We start from the raw sequence: 27,173 nt of genomic DNA, 5'->3' as shown, positions 1-27,173 counted from the left end.
TTATAATATTGACAGTATAATATAGTTTTTAAATTCACAGGTTTTTAGGAGTATTTAGTCCCAGTACTTTGAGATATATTCCATATTTTCTATATTCTGTACAGCTAAAAAAAGCATCAGGTATGACAGTTACAGGCCTAGTTACAAGATAGATTTACAGCAGATGTCTAGAGCAGGGGTAGTCAACCTGCGGCCCGTGGGCCGGATGCGGCCCGGCAAGGCCTTGGGACCGGCCCCAGCCCGGTCCTGCCGCCGATTGCTGCCGGAGCCTTTGGCCTCTCACGTGAGGGCGTGGGGCCTTTTTTTTCCAGTGCTCAAACCACTACACCACACTGGCTCTCAGGCAATATGAAAAAATAAGAACTTTTAAAAAGAGATTAAAACCTCATTAGAAGGGGAAAGTGCTGGAGCTCTTGATATCACACTCTATTGTGCAGTATTTTATTAGATAATTTAGTAAATTATTATATCATATGATTTAGTAAAAGCAATGAGCCTCAACTTGTCTCTGTAAATTATATTTCACGTCAGTATTCTGTATTATTTCTTGTGTGTATGAAATTAATGCAACTAGGAGTCTGTGGACTGCAGTCTAAGTAATGAATTATCCTACTGTGAAGTCAAAGGCTTTCATGGCCAGCATCCATAGCTTTTTGTGGGTTTTTCAGGCTATGTGGCCATGTTCTAGAAGAGTTTCTTCCTGATGTTTCAGCAGCATCTGTGGCTGGCATCTTCAGAGAATGCCTATCCTACTTCCTGTTAGTCTGAAACCTCATCCTCATAGTTCTGAATACTCAGTTTTTATTTGTTCTTTACACTAAAATTAATTTTACATTATATGGTGGTGGCACAATAGAGTGTGATATCAAGAGCTCCAGCACTTTCCCCTTCTAATGAGGTTTTAATCTCTTTTTAAAAGTTCTTATTTTTTCATATTGCCTGAGAGCCAGTGTGGTGTAGTGGTTTGAGCACTGGAAAAAAAAGAGTCTGAATCCCCACTTAGCCATGGAAACTGGGTGACCTTGGGCACATCACATTCTCTCAGCCTCAGAGGATGGCAATGGCAAATCCTTTCAGAAGAAATTAATCAAGAAAATGCCATGATAAGTTCTCCTTAGGGTCACCATAAATCAGAAATGACTTGAAGGCACACTTGGGAATGAAAACAGATCTATTTTGCCTAGCTTTTCCAAGCTTTGCCTCATTTGTTTTATTTTAACTTCTATCTTTTTTGTAGGAGTTCTCACTGAGTTTGTTTATATATGTCATTTGCTATCTGTCTTCATGTTGTAGTGGTGGAGTTTTGAAGCCTACCAGAAGCCCCTGAAGGCCTGTGAAAAGGAGAGCTTTCTTGAAAACTGTTTGGCGCTCTGGTGTGCTTATGACACAGTGGCATTTTTAACAGCAATTAGAGTTTAGTAATGTGGCATAGAAGGCAGTCTTGTGAATAAACCATTCCAGTGCTCTCACCAGCCCCTATTCATAGTTTGTGGAGAAAGAGAAAAGAGGAGCAAGGCCCTGAGAACTCAAAGGACTTTTTTTTCTTCCTGAGAAATGTACAGACTAGGTCACTATGGTTTTAACCAGAGCCCAGAGAAGTCACCAGAGATTTAAAGAATCTGTCTCTATAGCAGCACAAAAATTTGTTCTGGAATATTGTCTTCCAGTGGAAACCACAGGAACATTTATGAAGCAGATTTCAAGCAAGGCCAACTCTACCTCCATGTCTACTACACTTGAGACACTGAATATTACTTCTTCAGTGAATAATAATATTAGAAAATATCAATTGGACATTTTTGTAGACCTATATGACCAAGAACGGCTGTTTAGGGCCAGGAGAAGTCTTTTTTTTGGGTAGGAAGTGACCTAGAAGTCAGTTCTGCCCAGAGGAGCCAAAAGCATAGATACATTGCCCCATACCAGTTGGAGGCAAACACTTTTCACCAAAATAATTTCTTACTGCAGAACCACAGAAGTGGCTCTGAGGCTGCATATATCCTTGCACTAAACAATAGGGAACGAATCACAAGACAGGAAGAAAACACCTTGCAGCCTACCTGTACAAATCCTGGTTGGCATCATGTTCATTATTTAAAATGTCATAAGGCAGCCTTACAACACTGTAAGTTTTAAAATTCTCATTTATGGTTATTGTACCATTGCGACGACTGAAAGACCCCTCCCCAAGCTTGCCTTAGAAGCCAGGCAGCCCCGTCAACACAAAGATTTCCAAGGTGCTGGAGAGTGGGGTGCTGAATGAAGAAGCCACCTTTCTCCTGGCAGTGAGGCACGTTCCAACAGACAGGGGTGGGGTGGGGACAGGAGTCCTGTCACAACTACCAATCACAAAGTGCCTTGCTGTGCTGAATGCTTTTTCACTCACAATCCTGCTCCTTAGTGCCTTGGAAAACCCTATGTTGATGGGGTTGCCTGGCTTCTAAGGTTGGTTAGAAGGTTATATTTGGAGATGGGGTTATGACAATAGAACTCCATAAACACAGCTATATTTCCAGATGCAAGATCTTGGCCTTCATTGGGAAATGGACCATATCTCTGATGGTTCCAAACAGGGCCAACAAGGTTAATAACATGGACTACAGTTTGTTGCTGTTATTAGTTATGTTATCATGGTTGCCTCTCAGTGGTCTTCTTTATATTTCTAATTAATTCTTCCAAGTGCTAGAGAAGATGCCAGTGGCACAAGGCTTGCATGATTGTGAAGATGTTTCCATGTTATTTTCTGTTATCCATTCAAATTGTGCTTCACATCTGTATGAAAATTGCTAATGGGTAGATGTTCTTGCTTACTCTAAAATGGTAAAATTTCTTGTGTTTGTGGTATCCCTTTTTGTTAAGATTTTACGATGATAAAAACACCAGTAATTGTGTTTTAATTGTGATCTTATTTCCAAACATCATTGTTTACATTTGGTTTTATCTTTCTGCTTTTTAATGTAGTTTGATCCACTATGAAAGTTTGGGATTAATCAGGTAGGAATGCAAATCAAAGTAATCAGAAACAAACCTATTAATAGTTATTAACAACTAGGAAATTTGGGTTAAAAGATTAATTGACAAAGAGGCAAAACATCTTTCATTTCTAAAGAAGGAAGAGACTAGGCCCTTTATTATTAAATAATCAATAATTTTATTTACAATTATTTTACATAATTAGAAAATGGATAATAAAATTGAATTTTCAAAGATTTAATTTATTTGCATTTACTTGTCTGCTTGGACAAAAGAAGCAAAGATACTCTCCTCTTGCTCCAGCAGGACTTCTGGCTTGTCATATTCCAGAATGACTCCTCTCTTCATTACAATAACCATATCTGAGTTAAGAATAGTGTGCACTCGGTGCTGGAAAACAAAATACATGATGAGAATCCTGTTTACTAAATGCAATCAAGGACAATAGACAAACTTTTAGATAATTCATGTTAATATCAAAATCAAAGTTTGATAAATATTACAGTACTTGTACAGGTTCTCAGATCATGTAGACCATATTATTCTAATCTAGAGAGCAATTTTATCTTTCCAATTTTGTTTCATATGCTTTATTTTCCAGTTAATTCCCAGGCACAATTAAACTGCTGGTTCTGACCTATAAATCCCCAAATAGTATGGGATTAGACCATATGAAGTGCTGTCCTCTCCTATTTGATCACACTCAACATAAGAGGTTGTGGCATATATCCCAGAACCACAAGGCAATAATTACATGGGAAGCAAGTCAGCATCTTTTCTGTTGTGATACTCAGATTATGGAACTTCCTCCCTAGAAAGATTTAGTTGGCATCATCTCTTTAAAGCTTTGAATGAAGTATTAAGACATTTGGGGATGGAGGGAACCTAGTTTTCAGTTTAACTTGAATTTTTTGCCTTCACTATTATTTATGTTAATTTGATTGTTTTATGCTGCTTTATAAAACTATGCAAAAAGTGACATCTAACTAATTTTATAGATAAAACAGATACATTGAAATCTCTCTGCATTCTTGTATTCTGTATTCTTGGACAGACTAAATCAAGTCTTCCCAACCCTTATGTCCTCCAGATGTGGAGGGCACAACGGGGGTTTTGTACTCTTAACACATCTACACACCATCAGATTAAACACATCCTGAGCATTTTGGAATTTCTGTCACACATCAAGAGCTGGAACTGCTTTTCAGTCCTCTTTGTTCTAAAACAAGATAATGCCTCTGGTATAAAAATGGCTGAAGTGAAAACACTTGGGATCTGTATAGTTTCATAGCTGGTGCTGCCAATTCATATTAGCTGAGGAACATACACCACAAGAAATCCATCTGGGAATTGCTGCTGGAAAAATCTTAGAATAATAGAATCATAGAGTTGGAAGAGACCACAAGGGCCATCCAGTCCAATCCCCTGCCATTAAGGAAATCTAAATCAAAGCATCCCTGACAGATGGCTATCCAGCCTCTGCTTAAAGGCCTCCAAGGAGGGAGACTCCACCGCTCTCCAAGGGAGTATGTTCCACTGTCGAACAGCCCTTATTGTCAGGAAGTCCCTCCTAATGTTGAGGTGGAATCTCTTTTGCTGTAGCTTGCATCCTGAAGAAAGAGGCTCCTCCCTCCCCAACTGTCATCTTTCGGCCTCTGAGGGAGAGAGAAGGCTGGCCCAGTACCATCAGGGGCTAGCCTGAAGAAAGAAGCTCCTCCCTCCCTAACTGTCATCTTTTGGCCTCTGGGGGAGAGAGAAGGCTGGCCCAGTACCATCAGGGGTTGGCCTGAAGAAGAAGAGCCCTCCCTCCGGTCCATCTGCCTTGGTCCAGGCCTCAGAGGGAGAGAAGAATGCTGGACCTGATCCCCTCCCCCTCTCACCATTCCCTTCTCCTTTTGTGTCGTGTCTTTAGATTGTAAGCCTGTGGGCAGGGAACTGTCTGTTATCCCCTCTATTGTAAACCGCTCGGATTCCCAGTGATTGGGCGGTATATAAATAAAACCTATTATTATTATTATTATTATTATTATTATTATTATTATCCATTGCTCCGGGTCCTAGTCTCTGGAGTAGCAGAAAACAAGCTTGTTCCCTCCTCAATATGACATCCCTTCAATTATTTAAACAGGGCTATCATATCACCATTTACCTGGTAGACATCATTCCCAAGTGAGAAGCTCTTATGAACAGATCTTCAGAATCACTGATGACTTTTCTTTTTATGTATGGAGTTTGCCATAATTAAGCAAAGCATGCCTTAGAAATGACATCTAAACAAATCTGTATCAGCCTACTGAAATGTTTTTTTTTTTAAATGGCAGGGATCCTAATTCTGGCTGTTGCACCAGAGATTTTTTATGTCAGGGGTTGGAAACATCAGCCAACTGCTTCTCAATCAAGAGAGCAACAGACCACCACTGACTGCAGTGGCTGCTTGCTGGTAAGTGGAGATGGGAGGATTGGGATGAGATTCCCTGTGTAACACCATAACTACAGTGTTTATGCATATGTAAATTCTTAACAGGATTCTGGCCATTAATTTTTAGAGTACGATTCTCTCTTGTCATGTGTTATCTATCTTATATCTATTTAATTTGTTAAAAAAAATAACCACTAAAAGTAGAAGAAAACTCTTCACTTTAATTAGATATTCCCTTAAAATCAAATAAAAGGGCCTGGTTACAGAAGAAAAATACAATTATATTATAAATATATGGTTTCTCATGAGCAAAAAATAAAATAAAACTTACAGCAATTGTCACCACTGTACGGTCAGCAAATGCAGTCATTACTACTTTCTGCAGAATATTTTCCTAAAAAGCAGGCAAAATATATTTTGATTAATTCAGTCACATAAATGGAATCATTGGGCAAAAATGAGAAATAGGTGCTTCCTTGAGGGAGCGGAGTGGGATGGGGGATACATCATAGTTACACGTGTCATATGACACTCAACTCAGGAGCTCTGCCACTTTGGCATTTATAAATAATATTTTGATGCATTGACTCACAGTTGCCATATCAATGGATGCTGTGGCTTCATCCATGATGAAGATACTTGTCTTCCGTACAAATGCTCTGGCTAAGCAGAATAGCTGTCTTTGTCCTTGGCTGAAATTTTCTCCTCCTTCGGTGACTATAGCATCTAGTCAAAACAAAATTATTTAGAGAAGTGCATGCACTCTAAAATCCACATATATATCCTTCATTATATCCATTTCCCTCTCCTACTCTCTTTTCATTAAAGAGGATTGTGCTGTGAGAAAGCACACTTCTCCCACCCCATTCTTTTTTATATTGACAGCAATTTCACTGCTTAAATGTTTCTCCTATAGTATGATCTTCCCTTCTTCCATAAGAGCTATTTGTCACAAATGAACCAGAGAATGTGGTTAAGATCAAATTCTGGTTAGTTAAACAATTAAAAATTCACTACTTAAAGAAGGAACTCTTACAGTATAAGAGGTGATCTACTGGACACTGTAGTCTTGATGGATTTAACAAAAAGCCAGCTTTTGTGGACAGTGAAACTGAATGTTACCATGCTCCATCAAGACTTGGGTGAGGGAGGGTATGGAGGTGTACAAGAAATCAAGAATTTACTTGGACTTCTTCCTCCTCCAAAACAAAGTGGCTATAATCTAGTTGCTAATGTATGCATGTGTAACTTTTGTATGTCTTCTTTCACACGGTAGCCAAGGAGCTTTTCCTAGCTCCTTGCACATTGTCCAAAACTCTCCCCAAGATGGCTGTCTAGCCCTGAGGGTGCTGGTGTGGCTGTTTATGGAGGGTGGTGGTGGTCACCCTCCATTTGTTTTCCTTCCACTAACAGATGAAATGGGTAATCTGAATGGCCTCCCACATACGTGATTGGCTGCAGCACTGCTGCTTTGGGGCTTGGCAACTGCTGTGAGGGGAGAGCTGCATAGCTGCATGTATAGAGCATTATGATCCATGCAAATGATGCAGGATCTCATTAAACTGAGGTTTAATGTTTTGTGCCTACTGTATTATCTTAAGCCTTTCTAATTTGCTGCTGAAAGACCTGTAGAAATGTAGAAATCCTGTCTTACTAGCACTGGTGATAGAAAAAAAAAATGAAAGCATATTAAAGAACAATATATATTCCACAATGCTACGTCTAACTCTCTGAAAATCTGGAATATACAGCTTAAAACTCTAATGGATATGTTTTTAACATTCGATATTCACACACATAAAGGAGTTATTACCTAACCCTCCAGGTAAAGCTTTCACCACATGCTTCAATTGTGCTATTTCCAAAGCTTCCCACAGCATACTGTCTGTACATTTGTTTTCTGGATCCAGGTTAAATCTGAGGGGGGAAATACAGAAAAAGAATATCAAGACATTAAGCTTTTTGTCACCCTTAGAAGCAACATATAACAATTGCATGTCTTGTTTTGCAGTTTAAAGTAAAGAATCCAAAAGATTGTCTGACAAAAGAAACATGCTTTTTTGTTATTTAATGTAACTATACATGCTTTACAATATTTAGACATGGCCTCAATAAAATAAAAATTGTTGGAATAGGGACATAAATAAAAATGAATATAAACAGCCATTTCTAAATCATCTTGCTGTGTTCAGGTAAATAAAAGGTAAAGTATTCCCTGTTGACAAGGTTGTCAAGTCATGTCCGACTATAGGAGGCAGTACTCATCTCCATTACTAAGCCAAACAGACAGCATTGTCAGAGACTACTCTGTGATCATGTAGCCAACATGACTGAAAAGAATGGAAGTAGATACTGTACATATTTTCATTGTAAAATCCAACAGTATGCCATAAAAGAAAATAACATGAGGATATGGTGCAGGGACACATATAGAAACTCTACAGTTCTTTGCTTTGTAGCTCTTTTTCAGATAATTGTGACTTTTGGACCCAGAGAGGATTGTAGACCAAGCCCCAATTAAGAATTAATGAACTAATGAAAACATTAGACTTCTTTTCTTATAAATAACATTTATCTCTGCCTATTGGGAGGACTGGATGTCCTAATAGTTGGGTCCCAACGTGAAATATATATATATATATATAGCTAGCTAGCAGTGAGTGATGATCTTGCAGCAAAAACCTCTGTCCATATTGCAAAGGCTGGCAGTAGAGAATATAAGTAGGACTCTTCCGAATGGATGACATGATAACACTTACCGAATTGTGCCGCTGAACAAAATAGGATCTTGAAGAATGATAGACAACCTGGACCTCAGCGTTTGTAAGGGAAGCTTGGCAATGTCTATACCATCTATTATGATCCTTCCTGTTGTTGTTTTAAAAGAAAATACATGTGGTTTATATTGTCTACAACAATCCCAATACAAGTAAAATGAAAATGGGAGGTGCTGCTCTAATACTAACAGTCTGATGTGTACAAGTACAGCAGGGCGGGGGGGGGGGGGTGTAATCACAAAGGGTCTAGGAACCAATTTTCTCTCCCTGGAACACTGCAAGGACTGCATAGATTGCTAAAAATGCCCCCCCCCCCCAAAAAAAACCCCAATGAAACAAAAGGATCACCCCAATCTAAAACAACACAATTTTCTGCAGTTTCGCAAGGGTGATATTTTAAAAACTTAAACAGTGCAGGGAATCCTGCAACCCAAGTAAAATGTGAATTGCCATTCCTGGAGTTTCCCAAGACAGGGAATTCGCTGTTTTTTGCTCCAGAAAAAAAAGGGGGGGGGCTGGAGGAGTGGAGGGCTGCAAAAAAGGGTCATGGGGGGGAAGAGCGGGTTTGCATGTGGCCCCTTTACCCTGCTTTAAGGTATAGCCTGTTGTGTACAGGTTCATACCCACCTTCAAAAGTGTCAACCATTCTGAAAAAGGCAAGAGAAAAGGATGATTTTCCACTGCCAGTTCGGCCACATATTCCAATCTGAAAATCAGAAACAGAACACATGTTTACAACAGAAACAGCAGAGAAAATATTTATATTAAAATAGTAATTTTAAAATATTCATTATTATATTATTTTAAAAGTGAGTCATGCAAACACAGTGTTAAATTATCAGTGACAGCATAGAATGTGGAGAAGACAAAAAATGTGCGAACAATTAAAGATCTGAAAGTATTACTAGCTATGCTTATTGTTCCAGAAGTATTCTAAGTATGAGAAGGATTGTACACTGTAATAAATTGATCACTTAAGCCACTGGCTTAAGTTAGTGGTCATTCCTCTCTTTCTACATATAAAGTTGCAATTTCGAATGTTCACAGAAGAAGAGAAGGGATTGTACTCAGGTGTATTTGCCAGACAGTGAAACAGAAGTGCTAGTGAGATGTATTCTGATATCCTGCACGTTCACAAATCTGCATTAATAGGTTAGAGAACACTCTGGAGTACATTTGTAGGTGAGTGGATGCATGGAGGTACAGTGAAGAGGAGGTGAAGGAGAAGTCCAGTTGTGCAAGACATCACAATTAGCAACCACAATTAGAAGAAGGCAATGGGGAACTCTTCTGAATAAATCTTGCCAGGAGAACCCTATGACAGGGTTGCCCACAAGGCAGAGTTGACTCATCCCTTTAGCACAGTGCTAGGACCACAATTGTACACATGTAGAGTTGTAGGGGGGACCCAGTAATAATTCAGTGGATCATACTCCTGGAATAAATATACTTAAGATTGCACTGGAATTATAACGACAACAACAACAACATTTTAATAAGCAAGCCTCAAAAGAATGCTGACAAATATTTTTTAAAAACAAGATTAGCAGAACAATCCTGTGCATCTTATATAGAATGGGGACCATTTGTCAATATTAATTAAGGGAAAACTGCTCTTTGTTTTGAAGATACAGGTTTTATTGAATACTGAAAACTAAAGACATCATCTTGAGGGTTAATTTCTAAATTACCTTTTGTCCTGGAGAAATGTGAGCATTGACATGTTTTAGCACGGGTTTCAGAGTACTGTCGTAGCGGACACTCAGATTCTGTATTTGAATCTCACCCTGGTCAGGCCAGTTCTGAGGAATCTGTGCAGGAGCTATATACAAAGCAAAATACAGTATACGAAAAGAACAACTGTTGATGATGAACATGGTATTTCAGTGTTCTTCGCTGGTAATTATTAAACATTTAAGAAGCTCTCCCTGCAACATGTATAGGAGTATACTCACAGAGAAAGCCTTCATAGTTTTCAGCTTCTGTTTTGATAAGGCTATTGACTCTTTTCACAGCTCCAAGCTGGAGTTCCATATCAGCCAAGTTGCGGACCATCCAGTTTAAGTAGTTGGATACCTAAAACAAGTAACTAAGTAAGATTTTGTTTTATAACTGGTATATATAATATATCAATGGTCTCATAAGTCTGACTTCAAAATTATCCAATGTCACTGTTTGCTCTTACAAGAAAAGTAGAGTTCCCATTATACAAAAGGCTAAATACTATATTTTCCGGCATATAAGACAACTCGGCGTATAAGGCGACCCCCCACATTTCCAGTTAAAATATAGAGTTTGGGATATACTCACCGTATAAGACTACCCCTCTTCCAACGCACACCAAATCAAAAATTAAAAAACATCAGATTTGATTTCAATATGGTAATTTTAATTCAAATGACATGCAGGTACTTAGCAGGAAACCTTGCTGTATACAAAGCCTGCTTGGATTGGTCAGCTCTTCCTGCCTGCCCAGCCTTTCCTGTCTCCAAGACTATCAGAGCGGTAGCTGCTTTCATACGATCGTCGCATACGTGGCCGTTTTTGAGCTCCCCCCACCATATGCGGCGACCGCAGATTCTCCTGTCCGGCTCAGAGGTTTCAGCATCTGCCCTATAGGACAATACCCGGCATATAAGACGACCCCCGACTTTTGAGAAGATTTTCCTGGGTTAAAAAGTAGTCTTATATGCCAGAAAATACAGTACTATGTAGTTCTTCTATCCAATTGAAATGTTTGTCAATAAGGGTGTAATTTGTCAGTATCAATAAAGGTATTACAATTATACTATTCAGTTTGTCTTGCCCCATATTTATGGGTGGAGGGCTTGACCACAATGGCCAGTGTACCAAACATGAAACAACTGAATGCTTAGGTCTAGCACTTGCTGCACAGTTTGGGAAACTGAAAGGCAACATTAATCCTTCCACTCTCTCCCAATGCCTGAAGGGAGCATCTTCATTTTAATTCACTTACCATCAGAGCATATGTTAGTCCCAAGCCTACAAGACCTGAAGAGAGCTTGCTGTACAGAGAGTTTGTAATTGAAGCAACAGCTGCAATGAGCACCACAAATGCCCCAATATATTCCTAAAGCAATAATAAGAATGTAAATAACCATGGTGTAGAAGAAGTTGTCATTCGTTTCACTGCATGTTTATCCTGACCTTTGTCTCAGGATCTTAAGACTTCACTTCATTTATTCATTCAAAATGTTTCTGTTGTGATCCATATCATAAAATTTCTGGGTGGCTTTCTATAAAATCAGTTTGAATAATTTACAATGTAATAAAAAAGCAATAAAACTGTAAACATTTAAAACATTTAAAAATTAAAGGCATACACAATTTAAAAAGTTGAAACATACATGATTTTGCCTTGTTCATTTTATCCTCACAAACTCTCTGACATTGAGGGCAAGCAGCTGGCTCCTGGCTATGCCATCCATCTAGTGCAGGACTGAAGATTGTGGGCCTTCAGAGGCAGCTAGTCTTGGTCTAGAGGGGACTGTCAGCACATTCACAGACAAAGGGCACCATCCTTCCCCTTCTTCTTGGAATCTAAACCAGCTGTATCCTCCTCCACTGAACGATCCTCTCCACCCTCCACTCTAAACCTGTAAGCAGCAGCAGCAGTGCCAATCCCTCCCAGGGCTTGATAGCTACTGGAGAGGAAGGTTGGGATGTAGTACAGAGCAACAGAACAGTTTCTTGTGCACTGAGCAAGAGAAAAGCTCCTTGTGCTCTATCCAAAATAGAGACATATACATGTGTAAGCCACATATGTAAGCACATGTATGTCGCTAATGGGAAACTTCCAATGTGTGTTAACAATCCTTGGTCAAGACCCAGAGGTCTTACACTGTATCACTTGCACATGCTTCTCAGCAAAGGCTGGTTCTATGGAGAACCACCTGATTCTTTAATGTTTGGTTCTGTACAGTCCTTAGTGACAGGGTACTATAAGAGATTTGGGAAACTGCCTGTGCCTTTTTTGACAGGTGACTTCCCAAGCCACCTCTCTTATCTTGGTTCTGAGGATTGAACAAAGCCAGACATTAAAGAACCAGTCAGTTCTTGACAAAGCAAGCTGCTGCTTGGAAGCTAGTGCTATTGGGTGGCTGCCTCCTTCTTTGGTGGTAATACACAAAAGCAGCAGATTCGAAGGCTGCTCACTGCCATTTGCCTATTATTTACACAGAGAGGCCTTGAACAACTTTCTGTGCAAGTAGTGAGAATGTGAAACAATTCACAGAATGGTCTGTAATTTGATTGAGAGTTCCTGCATGGCAGGGGGTTGGACTGGATGGCCCTTGTGGTCTCTTCCAACTCTACGATTCTTTGATTCGATGAGATCAGGTTGACTGGCATAAGTTCTTTACCAGTTTCAACAGTAATTAACACTAATCTGTAATTAGGTTCATTTTCTGCCCAGTTTCTAAAAGGTAGTAGGCAACAAATAATTATGTGGTTAAGTCAGCTATTTAGGCAATCACAGTGAAATAACAGTATCTTGTGCTGTATGTGATCCTCTATGGCTCTGTAAATTTCTTTAGATATGATGTTTCAGGGAGTACATGGCAACTGATGTTTACTAGTTAATATAATAACATCGCTTTTGGGATCCGGCCCTGTAATTTGTAAAAATGACATAACATGAACAATTCATAAAAGCATTAAATGACCATGTGGATTGGCTGCTTTTCCTTTCTGAAGGCCTCCCATTCCTTTGATATCTGTATGACCAGTAAAATTCAACAAAGTTAAGATTTTCTTGGTTAGAAACAAGGTTTTTCTACTAATTTGGTTGCTATGCATTGGTTAAAGGTACAAGTACCTTATAAAAATGTACAATATCATGACAACACACATAATTTTATATAGCCTTAGAGCACTTACCATCCGAACTTCCAGCCAGCGATTGGCAGCTGTAAGGAAAAGGGAAGCGATGTTGTTAGAATCTGTATATTCAAGGAGCTTCTGTTTAAACCGGGATTCATACCTTTGGAAAAGAAGAATGATACAGATGTTAGGATAACAGTTGATTCTGTAAGCAGAAGACAGATTTAACATAAGGCCTGCTTATGTTAAATAAGCAGTTTTGAAAGGAACATGGGGACTAACAATGGTAGAGAAATATAAATAAATACAAACTGGTATAAACTGTTTGTTATAAAGGAATACAAATCTTTATATGTATAATCACACTAGCAATAGCTAGGAGGATAGGGAAGGTTATTTTGAGAATCATACAGTTCTGTGACTTTTAAAAGTATTACTGTCTTTAGATCATTACAATGTATAATCCATTTGTGCTGGTTAATTATTTAGTTTTATATTCTAGTTCTTTGCTATCAGACATTACTTAGTCATAGGTTAAGTTCATGCAGAGTTCATGTTTCAGTATAGCTTAGCTTAAATGCAGCAGAAGGCAGTTCTGTAATAGACAAAATAGCATGCAGGGAATTATAAAAATATACTTGAAGATTTATTTGTTGCAGATAATTGTTTTCAACCCATGTTGATCAAATTTGGACAGCTACAATGAGGGTCAAGATAAACAAGGATGTGCTAAATTAGTTCCTTAACTTGATTCTGTTACTGGGATAATTTTAGAAATGCAAGATCTGAGAGCTTTGCCTAGAGATTAGAATTCAGTTTTCAAATGTCCCTTCTATTGCATGTGAGGCAGATGTGGAAAAACACTAGATATAGCTAAGCTGTATATGGAACTTGCAGCAAATAAAATACTGAACTAATAAACGTCTAGTCCAAACATACACAGATATTTATAAATTAGTTTGAAATCAGTTTGCCAGACTAAATTTTGAGCCGGTCCTCTCACGAAGCAATTTATTTCAAGGTATCAAAGTCTAGATCCAACAAACAAACAAGCCATTGGTCCAGCATTAATATTACTAGCAGATGAGGAACGAGAAGTCAAGAAGGCACACTGGTGAATAGGCTGTGGATCATTTATACAGGTTAAAGAGAACAAAGATGACAGAAACATCAGGGAAGCTTTAAGAAAAGGTTAACAATAAAGTATGTCCAGAAACCTCAGCTGGGCAAAATGCTGTGGCTACAGTGTTATCTAGATTGTGTTTACAGGCCAAGGCTGGAATTCATGATCACAGTTACAAGTGTGTAACCTAGCATTACACATTAATATGTGATTCCTATTAATGATTCCAACATAGTCAATAGCATGTTGCCCAGTAAGTCAAGATTTGGGGGTGGGGATGGTTTGGAGATACTACTTAGTTATGAAGCTAAGGTAGTTATGTAACTAAATATTAGATGGAGAATTCTGGTCCAAGTTTTGAAGCATCTGCACCTGCTTCCAACTTGTTTCAAAGCCCAATTCAAGGTTCTTAGAAAAACATAACTGGTTGGTAAACTGTTTCCTCTTGTATGAGCCTGGTCATAATTTACATCTGTGATATGAGATTCTACTATTTTTTTCTTCTCCTAAAGAAGTGAGTTTCTTAGACATTTTAATCAGGGCCCTTCATGTAACTGAGCCCTGTTATGGGACACCCTCCACCAGGAGATTAGGCTACTCTTTCTCATCCTTCAGATATCTAGCGAACACAGTATTGTTGCATTTAGTTTTTAATAATTAATGCTGCTATTTTTATTATTAATGCCCAGTTTACTTGTACAAAAAGTTGTCCAGCTTTTTGTAGTTTCTGTATTTTATTCTTATTTGGATATCAACTCAGTGAGTGGAGGGACAATCTTAAAGAATATTCTAAATAAATAAAAATATTAATAGATTGCTTGTGTAACACACACACACACACACACACACACAGAGAGAGAGAGAGAGAGAGAGAGAGAGAGAGAGAGTAAGGAACAGAGTCCTTCAGCTTGTCTGCCAAGATTAAGAGAGGTGGATTTGCTTGTCATAGTTTTGTTTGCTTATAATGTATTACAGAATATTGCTGTTAAATCATGGGACATGTAACAGTGTGTTAATTGTTAAGACTGTTGCCCACATTTGTTTGTGGTTAATGAGCAGGAAGGTGGCTGAGGCTGTGCCTAGAGAGCCAACGTCAGTCTCTTGAGAACAACTGGCGTGAGAGAAGGAGTGGGGCCTTCCATGGAAAAGAGGAAAAATAGTGTGTCTACGTTTAATAATGAATGAGATTATGGCCTGCTTAAAATTTGAATTTATGTATGCTTTAAATATGCATTGATAATGCTGGCTTTTCTGTTCTGACAGCGTATGTCTATGGAGCACATCCATAGTTTCTGACAAAGGTTTTCCAATTTTATGATTGAAGTCTTCTGAGCCAAACTATTCCTGTATATGACACAAACATATATACGTGCAGAAATAAAATTGCAATTATATGTCCTTATCAGATATGGAGTCAGGATATTTATTTAGCACATAATGAATACATTTCTTGTAGTGATGGAAAACAAGTGCAATAAAGATAAAAATACCTGAATGCCCGTATAGTTGTCAGACCTTCCACAGTCTCTGAGAAGTGAGAAAGTAATGGGAGCTGAGTACTGTCATCTAACTGCTGCAGGTCCCTAAAAACAGATGTTAATGTTTTATTTTTAAAACCTATTGGTTTTAAAAGAAGGAGTCAGCCTCCCCCTACCCACACACACACTACATTTTAAATTTTTTTGGAAGAGATGTGGTATTTTAAAAATAAAAACACATCAAGTTATCTAGCTCAATAAAATAAAAGCACAGAAGTCTGTTTCTTTTTATTGATGTGTTTTTAACCAGTGTGAGGTATTTAGCATTTGTGTTTCTATGTTGCGTCATATGTACATAAACACAAATTTACATGGAAGCAAACTATTTCCCCTTACATTTTAATATACTTGTGAAATGCTTACCTTGATGCTACTCTAAAGTACTTTTGGATGAAATAGCATATGACAGCAAGAGGAACTAGTGCTATGAGAAACACAGGCGTAACATATGAAATCACAGCAAGTGCTGATAAACAGAGCAAGGTGGAACGGCTCAAACACTCCAGGGTGGCAGGAATATGCTAAGCAAAAAAACACAGAGAACATAACAATAAGTACTAAGTGATATACAAATAAGTCAAAGATTAAATGAGATCAGTAGTGACATCATATATGATTTTGAATATTTTCCAGTAAACCAAGTGGGGGATATTGGTAAAAATGTTAATATATAGCTGCACTGCTTAGGCAGAGTTTTTTCTACATGTCTATCATTGGATGAAATTTAGAACTACAAATGACATAATTCTATGTAGGAAAAGTTTAAACACAATTAATTGCATAAGACTAAGCTATGAGAAGTTGACATCTGGACAGAAGAATCCTAACCCGCTTTCAGCAGATACATGGGTTGGGACAGCATGTCTTAATATCTGAACCGAGGCCTGTGCACTAACTTTGATTTATTTAAAGGTAAAAAGGTAAAGGTAGTCTCTTGACATGAATGTCTAGTGGTAACTAACTATGGGGGGGGGGGTGTTGCTCATCTCCGTTACTAAGCTGAAGAACCAGAGTTGTCCGAGGTGGTCATGCGATCAGTATGACTGCACTGAATGCTGTTACCTTCCCATTGAAGTGGTACCTATCTATCTACTTGCATTTGCATGCTTTCGAACTGCTAGATTGGCAGAAGCTGGGACTATTGACAGAAGCTCACTCCATCATGCAGCATTCGGGCCTCGGACTGCCAACCTTCTGATCTTCTGATTGTCAGAATTGGCATCTTAACCACTAAGCCACCACACCATTATTTATTGGGGACAATTAATTGGGATCTGAAACCACAATTTGAATTTGGCTTGTAAACCACAGTTTGTACTAACTTGGGTTTATTATCTATCTGAAATCACAACTAAGGCCTTTGCCAGGAAGATGTTGTGGAATGGAGACAGAAGTGACCTGATAAAGATGATCAGATCAGAAATAAAAGAAGACAAGCAATTCAAAAGCATGGTTTGCCTGTGGTATATTTGAAAGTTCAAATTATGGTGTGGATTCTCAGTTTGGTTAAAGCAAATGACTGTATATTGCTGTACATCTGAAGACCCTGAGACTAAACTAACAACAGAAATGTGAGACAAATGTAACCTTTGGATGCAGCTGTTCAAGCTCTGATGGCATGGTAGCTTTTAATATGACTGTTAAAAAAAAGTCAGCCTCCCCTAATGAGGAGCCATATGTTTCCTTTCCTTTTTTATTTGAAAGATTTACATTTAAGAATTTAAATGTTAGAATATAAGAATTAAGCATCACATTTAAGATTTCCTCTTAGCATGCAATTATTGTTTATATTGTCGAAATACAGCCTAAATATAGTTTGCATTCAGAATTGTTATTGGATTGAAAATGCCTGAGAAAATTAAAATTCACTTTTACTGAATAGCATTGAAAAGTACCTGGTCAATAGTGTTACAGTCAGCCGAAAATCTGTTCAGTATACTTCCCAGTGGTGTTGTTTCAAAAAACCTGTTCATAAGCAATAAAGACCACCAAATTTGACATTGAAAAAAGTTTTAAAATTGAATTATGCTGATTTTAATTATTCCTAGACTATGTGCTTTACTGTAGCCTATTACACTCTATAATTTAACAAAGGGAAGCAAGAGACTGCTTGATAGGGTTACAGAATTGCTGATTATGCTATTCTAAACAATATAATTGCATTAACTCTGCATCACCCTTTCAGATTCCTTAATTCCTTGAACTAAGTGAATAATACAATTACCCTAGCAAAATCTTTCCTATGAAAAGATAGAAAGCAGAAAACTTGCCAACTATCTGAATATCAAATCCATAGCACAATTAACAAATCATTTCATAAACATAGCATAATATTGATTTTCCATTCAATGGTAATATATTAAGTTTCTAAGAATCAGTCTACATATCCAGAACAAAACACAGTTATGTTTTCACCCAAGGCTCATTGTGTCAAGTGGAAAATAAGATGAGAACAGTGCACTAGATTAGGCCATTCATGGCTTTCTGAGATCATCCCATAGTTCTTGTTTATTTTGAGGAAAGAAGAAAGACTATAATTTTATAATGCAGTTCATGCCTGAAGTCGTTTCCACAGATTGCTCTAAAAGTTGAAGAAGTAACTAAACAATAACAAATCATATATGGTGAAACTGCAGGTAAAATATTCTAATTTATATTGTGTGTGTATATAATTTACTTTTCTGATTTCATATAACAGAGTACCTCATTGGGGCCAAAATAATTTTATTCAGCAGAAGACAATGTAGTTTCTTGGCAACTTTTAAACCAGTCCATTCTACTGCTATTGATGTTACAAGACATAGTATAATTCCAAGGCTGCAAAGAATGGTGAATATCTTTGAATAGTGGGTATGATCAAATCTGCATTCCTAAAGAAAGAAGAACAGAAAAGAATGACTCTGAAAGAAAAGAAAAACATTCAGTACTTGGAGTCATTTAAATGTACAAGATCAATGGCCCTAGGACATTTTACCCTTACCTATATAGAATATTCACAGTTAGTGTGGTGCAATGGTTTGAGTATTTGACATTGGACCTTATCATACGGGGGAAATCGGGGGGGGGGGGGGGATTGGGGGTTTAAACAGCAATTATCCTGTGCAAAATACGATACTGCAATTAAGATTTTCACACACATCGCTATTAACAGGCAATAAACAGCAACAAATCATTTTCAGGATTTCCCTGTAAATTATTTGTTGTTGTTTATTGCCTGTTTAATAGCGACGTCGTGTGAAAATCTTAATTGTGATATCACATTTTGCATTGGATAATCACTGTTTAAACCCCTGATTTTGTTCAGTTTCCCCCATGTGATAAGGTCCTATGACTCTGGAGACCAGGGTTTAAATCCCTGTTCAGCCATGGAAACTCACTGAATGCAAAGGCAACCCCCCCTCTGAACATATCTTGCTAAGGAAACCCCATGATAGGATTGCCTCAGGGTCAGTGGCATCACTGGGGGGGGGGGTGTAGACCACACCAGGTGACACTTCAAGGGGGTAACACCACTGCTCCTCAGACACCTACTTTTTGGCAAAAATGGGATGTGGCATTCATCTGCTTCCAGTTTAAATGCTTTAAAAGATGGTGGGAGTGGGGTGAAGCTCAGTGGAGGGAGAAAGGAGAGGCTCCAGAATTTTTTAAAATTCAAATTTCAAAAGTTTAAATTTTTAATTTTTTAAACATTTGATTTTTTAAAAAACCATTCTTTTTAAATTTTCTTTAAAAACATCACATTTTAACCAAATCTTCACTATGTAAATGTAAATACATTTAGGTTGTACATATGATATTGTAATTTGAAGGTATAACTTTAATTTTGCTAGTTGTTTATGTCACAACTATTAGCATTACATTCAGTGCTATGCCTATATTTACGAATTACGATTTACGATTAACATTAGTGCAAAAAAGTATTGCTAAGGATTCTGTGTGGTGTGAAATGGGAGGAGTTCAATGAGGGGGTTGACACCATGAGTCACTGCACTGGGTGACACCAACCCTAGGGATGCCACTGCTTAGTGTTGCTCTAAATCAGAAATGACTTGAAGGTACAGAATGACAACAAATATATTCACACCATCTCTTTGAAAATAGCGTATTCAGCATTTATATTTTCATATTTGTTAAAACCCAGCCTTTTCATTGGACAATGATTTCAGTTAAACATTAAAATAAATTTCAAATATACAGTGGAGCCTCCGCATACGCGGTCTTTTTATAGGCGTCTTTGAGCATAGGCGCTCAAAGACGCCGGCGCATGTGGGGCGGAAGGGGCGGCGTTTCCCATTCAATTGAATGGGTACGCGCACCCATTGCACCTCACGTGCCGCCGCGCCGCCACGCACGAGCCCCATTGGAAACAATGGGGCTCGAGCATAGGCGGATTTTTTTATACGCGGAGGGATCCGGAACGGATCCCCCACGTATAATAAGGTTCCACTGTAGTGGCTAAAATAGATTAACAGTTATATCTATCTAAATTATTACTTATTTTCAGTCAGATTGTTTGCTCATTAACAAAATTGCCCCAAATACTTCAAACTGGATATTAATTAAATAACGCAAACACCACATCCAGCCCACAGGATTAATTAGTCCCTTCTGGAAACTGTAATAACAATGGTGTTCTTTGAATCAGTTATGTCTTTTAACACTGACAACATTTCCATGATCTTTCTGTTTATCTAAGATGTAATTCTACAAATAGGTTGTCACAGTTATGCGTCATTTGTAGCTTCAACAAAAAGTTTCAGAAAATCTAACTCCTTAACAAAATATTAAAGGTTTTCTTATATTAATATCATATAATAATAATGGTTTGTATCAGGCTGTTTGCTTTTATGAAATAAAGAATCTCCATGATGGGAAATAAATATATTATCATTATATGTATTAATGATATGACCAAGGAAGTAGAACTCACATGATGCGCATTTCAACAGATATTAAAGAAAAATGGAAGGGGAAAAATTGAATTACTATTTTGGGTGATATTCCTCTGTTTTTCACAATGCCTCTGTCTCCCTGCAGTTTACCAATATTTTGTGAACATTTGTGTCTCCTGTTCACATTATGAAATATAGACATTATTTTTTCCAACAGAGATTAATGTTTCTACTCAAAAAGTTAGTGAGTGAAGTGACTTTAAGGCTTCCATTGTCTTAAAGCAGAAGCTAGATGGAAGATTGTTAAACTGTATGTCATTTAAAAAGAACAGTGAAATGAAACTGAGATACTGACAACAATTGCTCCCACCACCATTTATAAAGAAACTCCAAATGTATTTAACTCAGGAGTAAATTTCATCGAGGTCATCTTGGTAAGACTGTTTAGGAATGCAGCAGTGCTCAAATTATAAGACACAGTTACTATGTTTAGAAGGCATGCATGATTTGGCTAAAAGTGAGAGGAGTCAAGATGTGATGCTTGTGGGTTTCATTAAGGACTATCCTATCTTTTCCCTCACAATTCTGTGTTGTAGCATTAAAGGATAAGCAGTTTAAGCAAGTGTCCATCCTGTTTGTTATAAAACCTACACTGCTACAAGCTCAGAGAGGCAAAACAACAGCAGTAATCTCTGCTGAGATTACTTTCAAGGATTTTCTGCAGCCCTTCATTATGAAAAGGCAAAAACTTCAGGGAAAGCCTGTGAATTTTGTATAACACGTGTTAAAGAAACACTATTACCTGCTCATCAGTGCAGTTTTTTTCTCCCCTGGAAGCAATGGCATTAGATGTCCAATGGGCTAGCCAAAAGTCAGTGGACACCATCACTGAATGCTTCAGCAGCTGTGAAAGGACCAGCAAAGGCAAGAGGAGGAATCCTGCTGAGCTAAGGTATTTTCCGCATGCTTGCCATGGCATCTTTGCTCTTTGATGAAGGACAGAAGACAGATTATCATCATCATCACTTTCTGGTGTTTCATCTGTAAACAAATACACAAAAAATGTTAGCTCAGTACTGGCTAAATCCCTGTATTTTTACTTAGAAATAAAGGCTTACTGAGTTCCAGTGTGCCAATCAATGTGTGCAGGACTACAGTCTTACATTAAGCCCCATTCCCACTGGCCCAGCTAACGTGGGTGGAACTGGGTAGATCCGGATGCCCCTCCCCCAAATCTCTCCATGAGCGAGTGCCCACTACGATTGAGGGGCATTTTAACCTGCATGCCTTATCGGGTTTAACTTGAAGGCGCCTGCTGTCAATCAAGCAATCGTCATAGGTGACGTTTGCAGGGGCATCGGAAGTGTCCTCCCCCCCTTTTTTTAAAGAGCCATGCTCAAAATGCCCCAAAGTGCGCACATTTTGTCAAATAAACCTCGTGTGTGTGTGTGTGTGTGTGTGTGTTGTGGGCATTTGGGTCAGTGCAGGTTATGATCTGCCCTTGGCCCCATTTTCAACCCCAAAATGCAAGTTAATGCATCCTGTATCCCCCACTCCTTGCCACCCCAGAATGCCTCTTGCACATGTAATAATAATAATAATAATAATAATAAATTCCTCACCTCGGAAATGACAGAAAAGGATACGATTGCCTTGCATTCTTTTTTGCTTTTAAAAGCAATTCAAGGCTAGCCCTGAAGAGACAGTAGCAAAAGCATGTATCGTTTTGCCAATTGCCTAATTGACAAGAGCAACAAATGTAACATTCGAATTGTAGGATTGATTCGCAAAGGAAAAAAAGTCTTGCCCTTTGCAACATTTCCCCTTTGAGGGAAGCCAGCAAATGAAAGGGAAAGTGAACAAGCAGCTAGCCCTGTTCTGTGAATCTATATATCTGCCTCAAGAAAAAAAAATGTGCATATTTTGTCAAAATTTAAAAAAAATAAATAAAAAAGGGGGGGAAGGTGCCTGATGGGAGCTCCGTTTGTGCCTTGCCTTTGACCTGACCCTTTTTCTTCTGCTAGAGGAGCTTTGCCATTGCCTTCCATTGAGGCTGAGAGAGAGTGACCTGTCAGTTCCAACTGACCCATGGAATCAATTGAGAATAAAAGAGAAATGCAGCGCAGGCATTCTGACTGTAGCATCCGCTAATAATAATAATAATAATAATAATAATAATAATAATAATAATAATAATGGCACTTAAGTTCCAGGAGCAAGAGGAAAGCAAACACCCAAAAAATCATGCGCATAAATTGTCAAAAGAGGCTGCTTCTGCTGCATCCATTTCCCTACATCCCCCAGCTTGGCCCCACAGCCCTATTTCCCTGGGTAATCCTCCTCCTCCTCTTCCTTCCTTCCGACCCTCACCACCCTCTGCCCTGGCTCCTTCATCCTCCTCCTCCTGCTCCATTATAGGATGCCCTCCAGGCTCCCTTCTTCCCACGGCTCCCTCCTCCTCCTCCATCACTTTCTCCACTCCCCCCACCTCCCTCTGACAGCCCTTTGCAGCCCCCGTCAGTCACCCTAATTTCTCCTTTTATCCTCTTCACCCTTTGCATCCAGATCCCCCTTTTTCCTTCGGCTCTTTCCTTCTCCCCCTCCCCTCCGATCAGGGGAGGGAATGCTCTGACCTCAGCCCGCCCTCTGACCTTAATCCCTCCCTGAATTTGCCCCGATCATGATTGAGGGCAAGTTCATATTTAGCGGAACCTGGGTCTTTTGAGAAAAGACGGATTTTAGCCCGATTCTGGATACCCTGGGGTAAGGGGCATTTCCTTGTGCAAGCCTCGACAAGGATTGTGATAGAATCGGGCCCAATATGAACTTCACGTGGAAGATTTGATTTCAAAACCGGTGTAAAAGGTAATGTGAATGGCCCCTATATAGATAGCACAGGAATGGAGAAGAAAGAATAAGACTTAACAAGTGTTGGGTTTAAGTGGCAGAAAAAAAACATGAACAAAACATCACATTTAGGGAAAAGTTCCTGCTGAAGTTGTGGGTGTTAATGAAGAAAAGAACATTATTTGAAAAGAAAGAGGGTGGTTGCTTTTGGCAAAGGAAATTTCAGAATAGGAGGCAAAATGCTAGAAATGGAAGCAGCTACTTAGCCTTTTTTTCAATTGGGGCCTAAATCATGGATAGTGAAGGCTGGTATCCCCCTTGTTAGTGAGTTGTGAGCTACTCAGTTCCAGCTTATAGCCTGAAGCTTAAAAGAGCTACTCAAAGTGCTGAACTGATTTTAGACACAGAGTTCAGCATTTCAGAATGCCAGCAACACACAACAGATTCACCATTCCATGCATATAAAAGCCACTAATTGCCATCAATCATGGGAAGAATTTGGCTTAAACAAACCAACACAGTCACTTCCTGTTCACTTTTCTGAATTGGCCACAATTTTTTAAGAAGGCAGGAACATAAATTTAACCCCCCCATTTCACTATACAAATAAGTTCCCAAGTGGGTGCACATGTATGACATACTTCTGTGTTAAGTATGACAACTTCAAACAGAGTTCTCGTCAGTCTCCACATTGAATCTCCACTGATTTCAGTGGAATCTACCTCTAAGGATGTAGAGAGATCTTGTAGCACTTCTGAAACTAACTGAAAAAAAAGTTGGCAGCATGAATTTTTGTAGACTTCAGTCTACTTCCTTAGATGCATTTAGTGGAGTGGGAACCAGAGACAGACATTTATATGCCATTGGTACGTGAGAATGTCAATTCAAATTCAAAATCCTTTGTGTATGGAACTATAGTTTAAACTATGGTTGTCAGTGAACAAATGTGTATGTGTATGCAAATGAAGAGGCAAGACCAGTTTGACTTTGGAAACTAGCCTGTAGGTGGGGAGAATAGATGAGTGTGGAATGCCCCTCTGAGGATGGGGTCAGATAGTGTTGAAATGTGTATAGTGAACCAAGAAGTCATTATCCCCGTTCAATCCATTGCTGCAAGACTGTAGTTTATGGATGAATTCCAATTTTGGCTGTTTCTCTTTCCAATCTACCTTTGTAGTTCTTTTGTTCAAGGACTGCTATTCTGTGGTCTGAGATGGAATGCTCAGGGAGACTGAAATGTTCTGCCACCAGTTTTTGTGTATTCCCATTCCTAATGTCTGATTTATGTCCATTTATCCTCTGGCACAAAGACTGGCCTGTTTGCCCAGTGTAGAGTGCTGATGGGCATTGATGACATAGTATGGCATAAATTGGAAGATGAGCATATGAAGCCCCCCCCCCCCCTTAATATTGTGGGTGATGCCATTAAGTCTTGTGTCCAATTCTGGGCACCACAATTAAAAAAGGATGCTGAGAAACTGGAGCATGTCCAAAGGAAGGCAACCAAAATGGTGAAGGGTCTGCAAACCATGCCCTATGAGGAATGAAGCTGGAGATGTTTAGCCTGGCAAAGAGAAGATTAAGAGGTGGTATGATAGCCCTGTTTAAATATTTGAAGGGATGTCATATTGAGGAGGGAGCTGTCTTGTTTTTTGCTTCTCCAGAGAACAGGACCCGGAACAATGGATGCAAGGTACCGGAGAAGAGATTCCACCTCAACATTAGGAAGAACTTCCAGACAGTAAGGGCTGTTCGACAGTGGAACACACTCCCTCGGAGTGTAGTGGTGTCTCCTTCTTTAGAGGTCTTTAAACAGAGGCTGGATGGCCATCTGTCGGATATGCTTTGATTGAGAATTCCTGCATGGCAGAGGGTTGGACTGGATGGCCCTTGTGGTCTCTTCCAACTCTATGATTCTATGATGATATTTCCTGGATAAATGTGCAGGCAGAGTTGGCATCTTGGTTTGTGGCAAGGCTTAGTACCTGTATCATGTGTCTCCCTGTGGGTGGGTACCTGTTTTGAGGTTTGGAAGCTGTCTGTAGGCAAATAAAAGTCTCCAACCAAGAGCCCTGGTATTATTGTCCAGAATGGGTTGTAGTTCATTGATGATGCGCCTGACAGGTCCTGATTGGGAGCTGTATATGACCACTAGTGGGGTTCTGTCATTTTCTCTCTTCAGTCTGTTCTGTAATAGATCAAGCCTGGGTGCAAGTCCATTTTGTAGCTGTACTGTGGTGCCCAGAAAGTGAATTTGTTCTGTAGATAGTTCCAGGCTGAGGTTGATGATGGGGTGGAAATTAGTGAAAATCTGGTGAAATGTCCTGAGTGAGTCTTCTCCATGATTCCAAATTATGAAGATATTGTCAATGTACCTCAGGTAGAGGAGCAGTTTCTGGGTGCAAGAATTAAGGAAGCATTCTAGGTCAGCCATGAAGATACTGGCATACTGTGGTGTTATGTATATACCCATGGCAGTGTCATTAACTTGACGATATATGTTGTTCCTAAAGGTGAAGTAATTATGTGTGAGAACTAACTGGAAGACCTTAGTCACTAGGTCTGATAAGTTCCCATTTGGAATGATATTCATGATGGCTTGTATTCCATCTTTGTGTGGGATGTTGGTGTACAAGGATTCCAGATCCAAAGTGGCTAAGATGGTGTTTCCTGGAAAGTTGTGGATGGATTATATCTTCTGTAGGAAGTTAATGGTGTCCTTCACATAGCTGAGAGTGTTGGTGTGTGGGTTTGGAACAGAGAAGAATAAGCGCCTTGACAAAACAGATTCCTCTGCCTGACTCATGTTGTGGCTTGATAAATTTATAATATCGTTTTCTGGAATCATGGCACTCCTGTTGTTGGTTGTGGAGTCTTTTAGTAACAAGACAGGTTTATTCACAGGTATATTCACCTTCTTTTTCATCAGGGAAGAGAAATGCATCTCATAGATGGTTTCCCTGATGTCCAAGAAATTACGTTATGGCTTGTGAAGAGGGATGGTTCCTTACTTGTGCTTCTACACAAATTTTCCTTTTGATCTTTTCTTGTTTACTATACATAATACTTATCAGAAATTTGAGAAGTTTCCTGGAAGGATTGTACACAGTTCGTCACTGTCATCTGTGTGGTAGGTAATCTGTACAGGGTTCTTCACATGCAGGCCTTTAGGAATGACATCCTGTTGCTTGCATTTGTTGAGAAAGATGTCTGTCTGTACCTGGGCAAGTTTCTTGAAGAAGCTGATGGATTTCCCCTCCATTCGGCTAAATTCTGTGCTTTCCATAGTAGTAGAATTCAAAGATATAGCCGTGTTAGTTAGGGCTGGAACAGACAGGCACAATATGCCGACTTTCTGGCAGTGTCGGCATGTGGCGTACAGACAACGCACACCCCAGCATCACCCCAAAGCTGCAGTGAAGCCACCCTGCCACTTACACGGTGGCAGCTTTTTGGCGCTCTGGTGGTGTGGTGTTGAGATGCTGCACACTACAGGAGCACTGAAAAGCTGTGGCAGTGGCAGAAAGGGCAACTTTTTTTCAGCCCAAAAAGGAGCAGTATTTTGCCATTTCTTTTTTTGCATTGGAAAAATGCCAGATTAGGGCTGCGGCATGTGGTTGCCATGGCCCCAATCCGGCAATCAAAGGGGCAGTGTCAAGCTGCGCCTTTAGGATCTTCTATTTTGGCCCTTAGTTTCAAAGATACTACAAGATCACTCTACATACTGATTCTACAGACTAATACAGCTATATCTTTGAATTT

General features: G+C 39.1%; 1 protein-coding gene across 3 annotated transcripts in view; it reads right to left on the bottom strand.

The window, feature by feature from the left end:
- Positions 1-3,191: 3,191 nt before the first annotated feature.
- Positions 3,192-27,173, bottom strand: part of LOC149314415 (ATP-binding cassette sub-family C member 8-like) — a 99,078-nt gene continuing 75,096 nt past the window's right edge. For 2 of the 3 annotated variants that reach the window (XM_089521058.1, XM_089521059.1), the window contains 15 exons: positions 21,367-21,605; positions 18,376-18,542; positions 17,568-17,637; positions 16,036-16,193; positions 15,625-15,717; positions 13,069-13,171; positions 11,147-11,260; positions 10,125-10,245; positions 9,861-9,991; positions 8,797-8,875; positions 8,152-8,260; positions 7,206-7,309; positions 5,985-6,118; positions 5,724-5,786; positions 3,192-3,363 (listed from right to left, as the gene is read on the bottom strand). In XM_089521058.1, coding sequence (XP_089377184.1) covers positions 3,226-3,363; positions 5,724-5,786; positions 5,985-6,118; positions 7,206-7,309; positions 8,152-8,260; positions 8,797-8,875; positions 9,861-9,991; positions 10,125-10,245; positions 11,147-11,260; positions 13,069-13,171; positions 15,625-15,717; positions 16,036-16,193; positions 17,568-17,637; positions 18,376-18,542; positions 21,367-21,605 — 1,823 coding nt within the window. In that variant the 3' untranslated portion in view covers positions 3,192-3,225. Of the gene's footprint in view, positions 3,364-5,723; positions 5,787-5,984; positions 6,119-7,205; positions 7,310-8,151; positions 8,261-8,796; positions 8,876-9,860; positions 9,992-10,124; positions 10,246-11,146; positions 11,261-13,068; positions 13,172-15,624; positions 15,718-16,035; positions 16,194-17,567; positions 17,638-18,375; positions 18,543-21,366; positions 21,606-27,173 lie in introns of those variants that run through there. The other variant, XM_089521060.1, reaches the window with a different exon arrangement.

This window comes from Sceloporus occidentalis, unplaced genomic scaffold (assembly GCF_023333645.1).
Source record: "Sceloporus occidentalis isolate IW3139 unplaced genomic scaffold, rSceOcc1.0.p SCAF_4, whole genome shotgun sequence".
In the NCBI taxonomy this organism is placed as follows: Eukaryota; Metazoa; Chordata; class Lepidosauria; order Squamata; family Phrynosomatidae; genus Sceloporus; species Sceloporus occidentalis.
The sequence above is the reverse complement of the archived record's forward strand: the minus strand, read 5'-3'. Positions and strand labels throughout refer to the sequence as shown.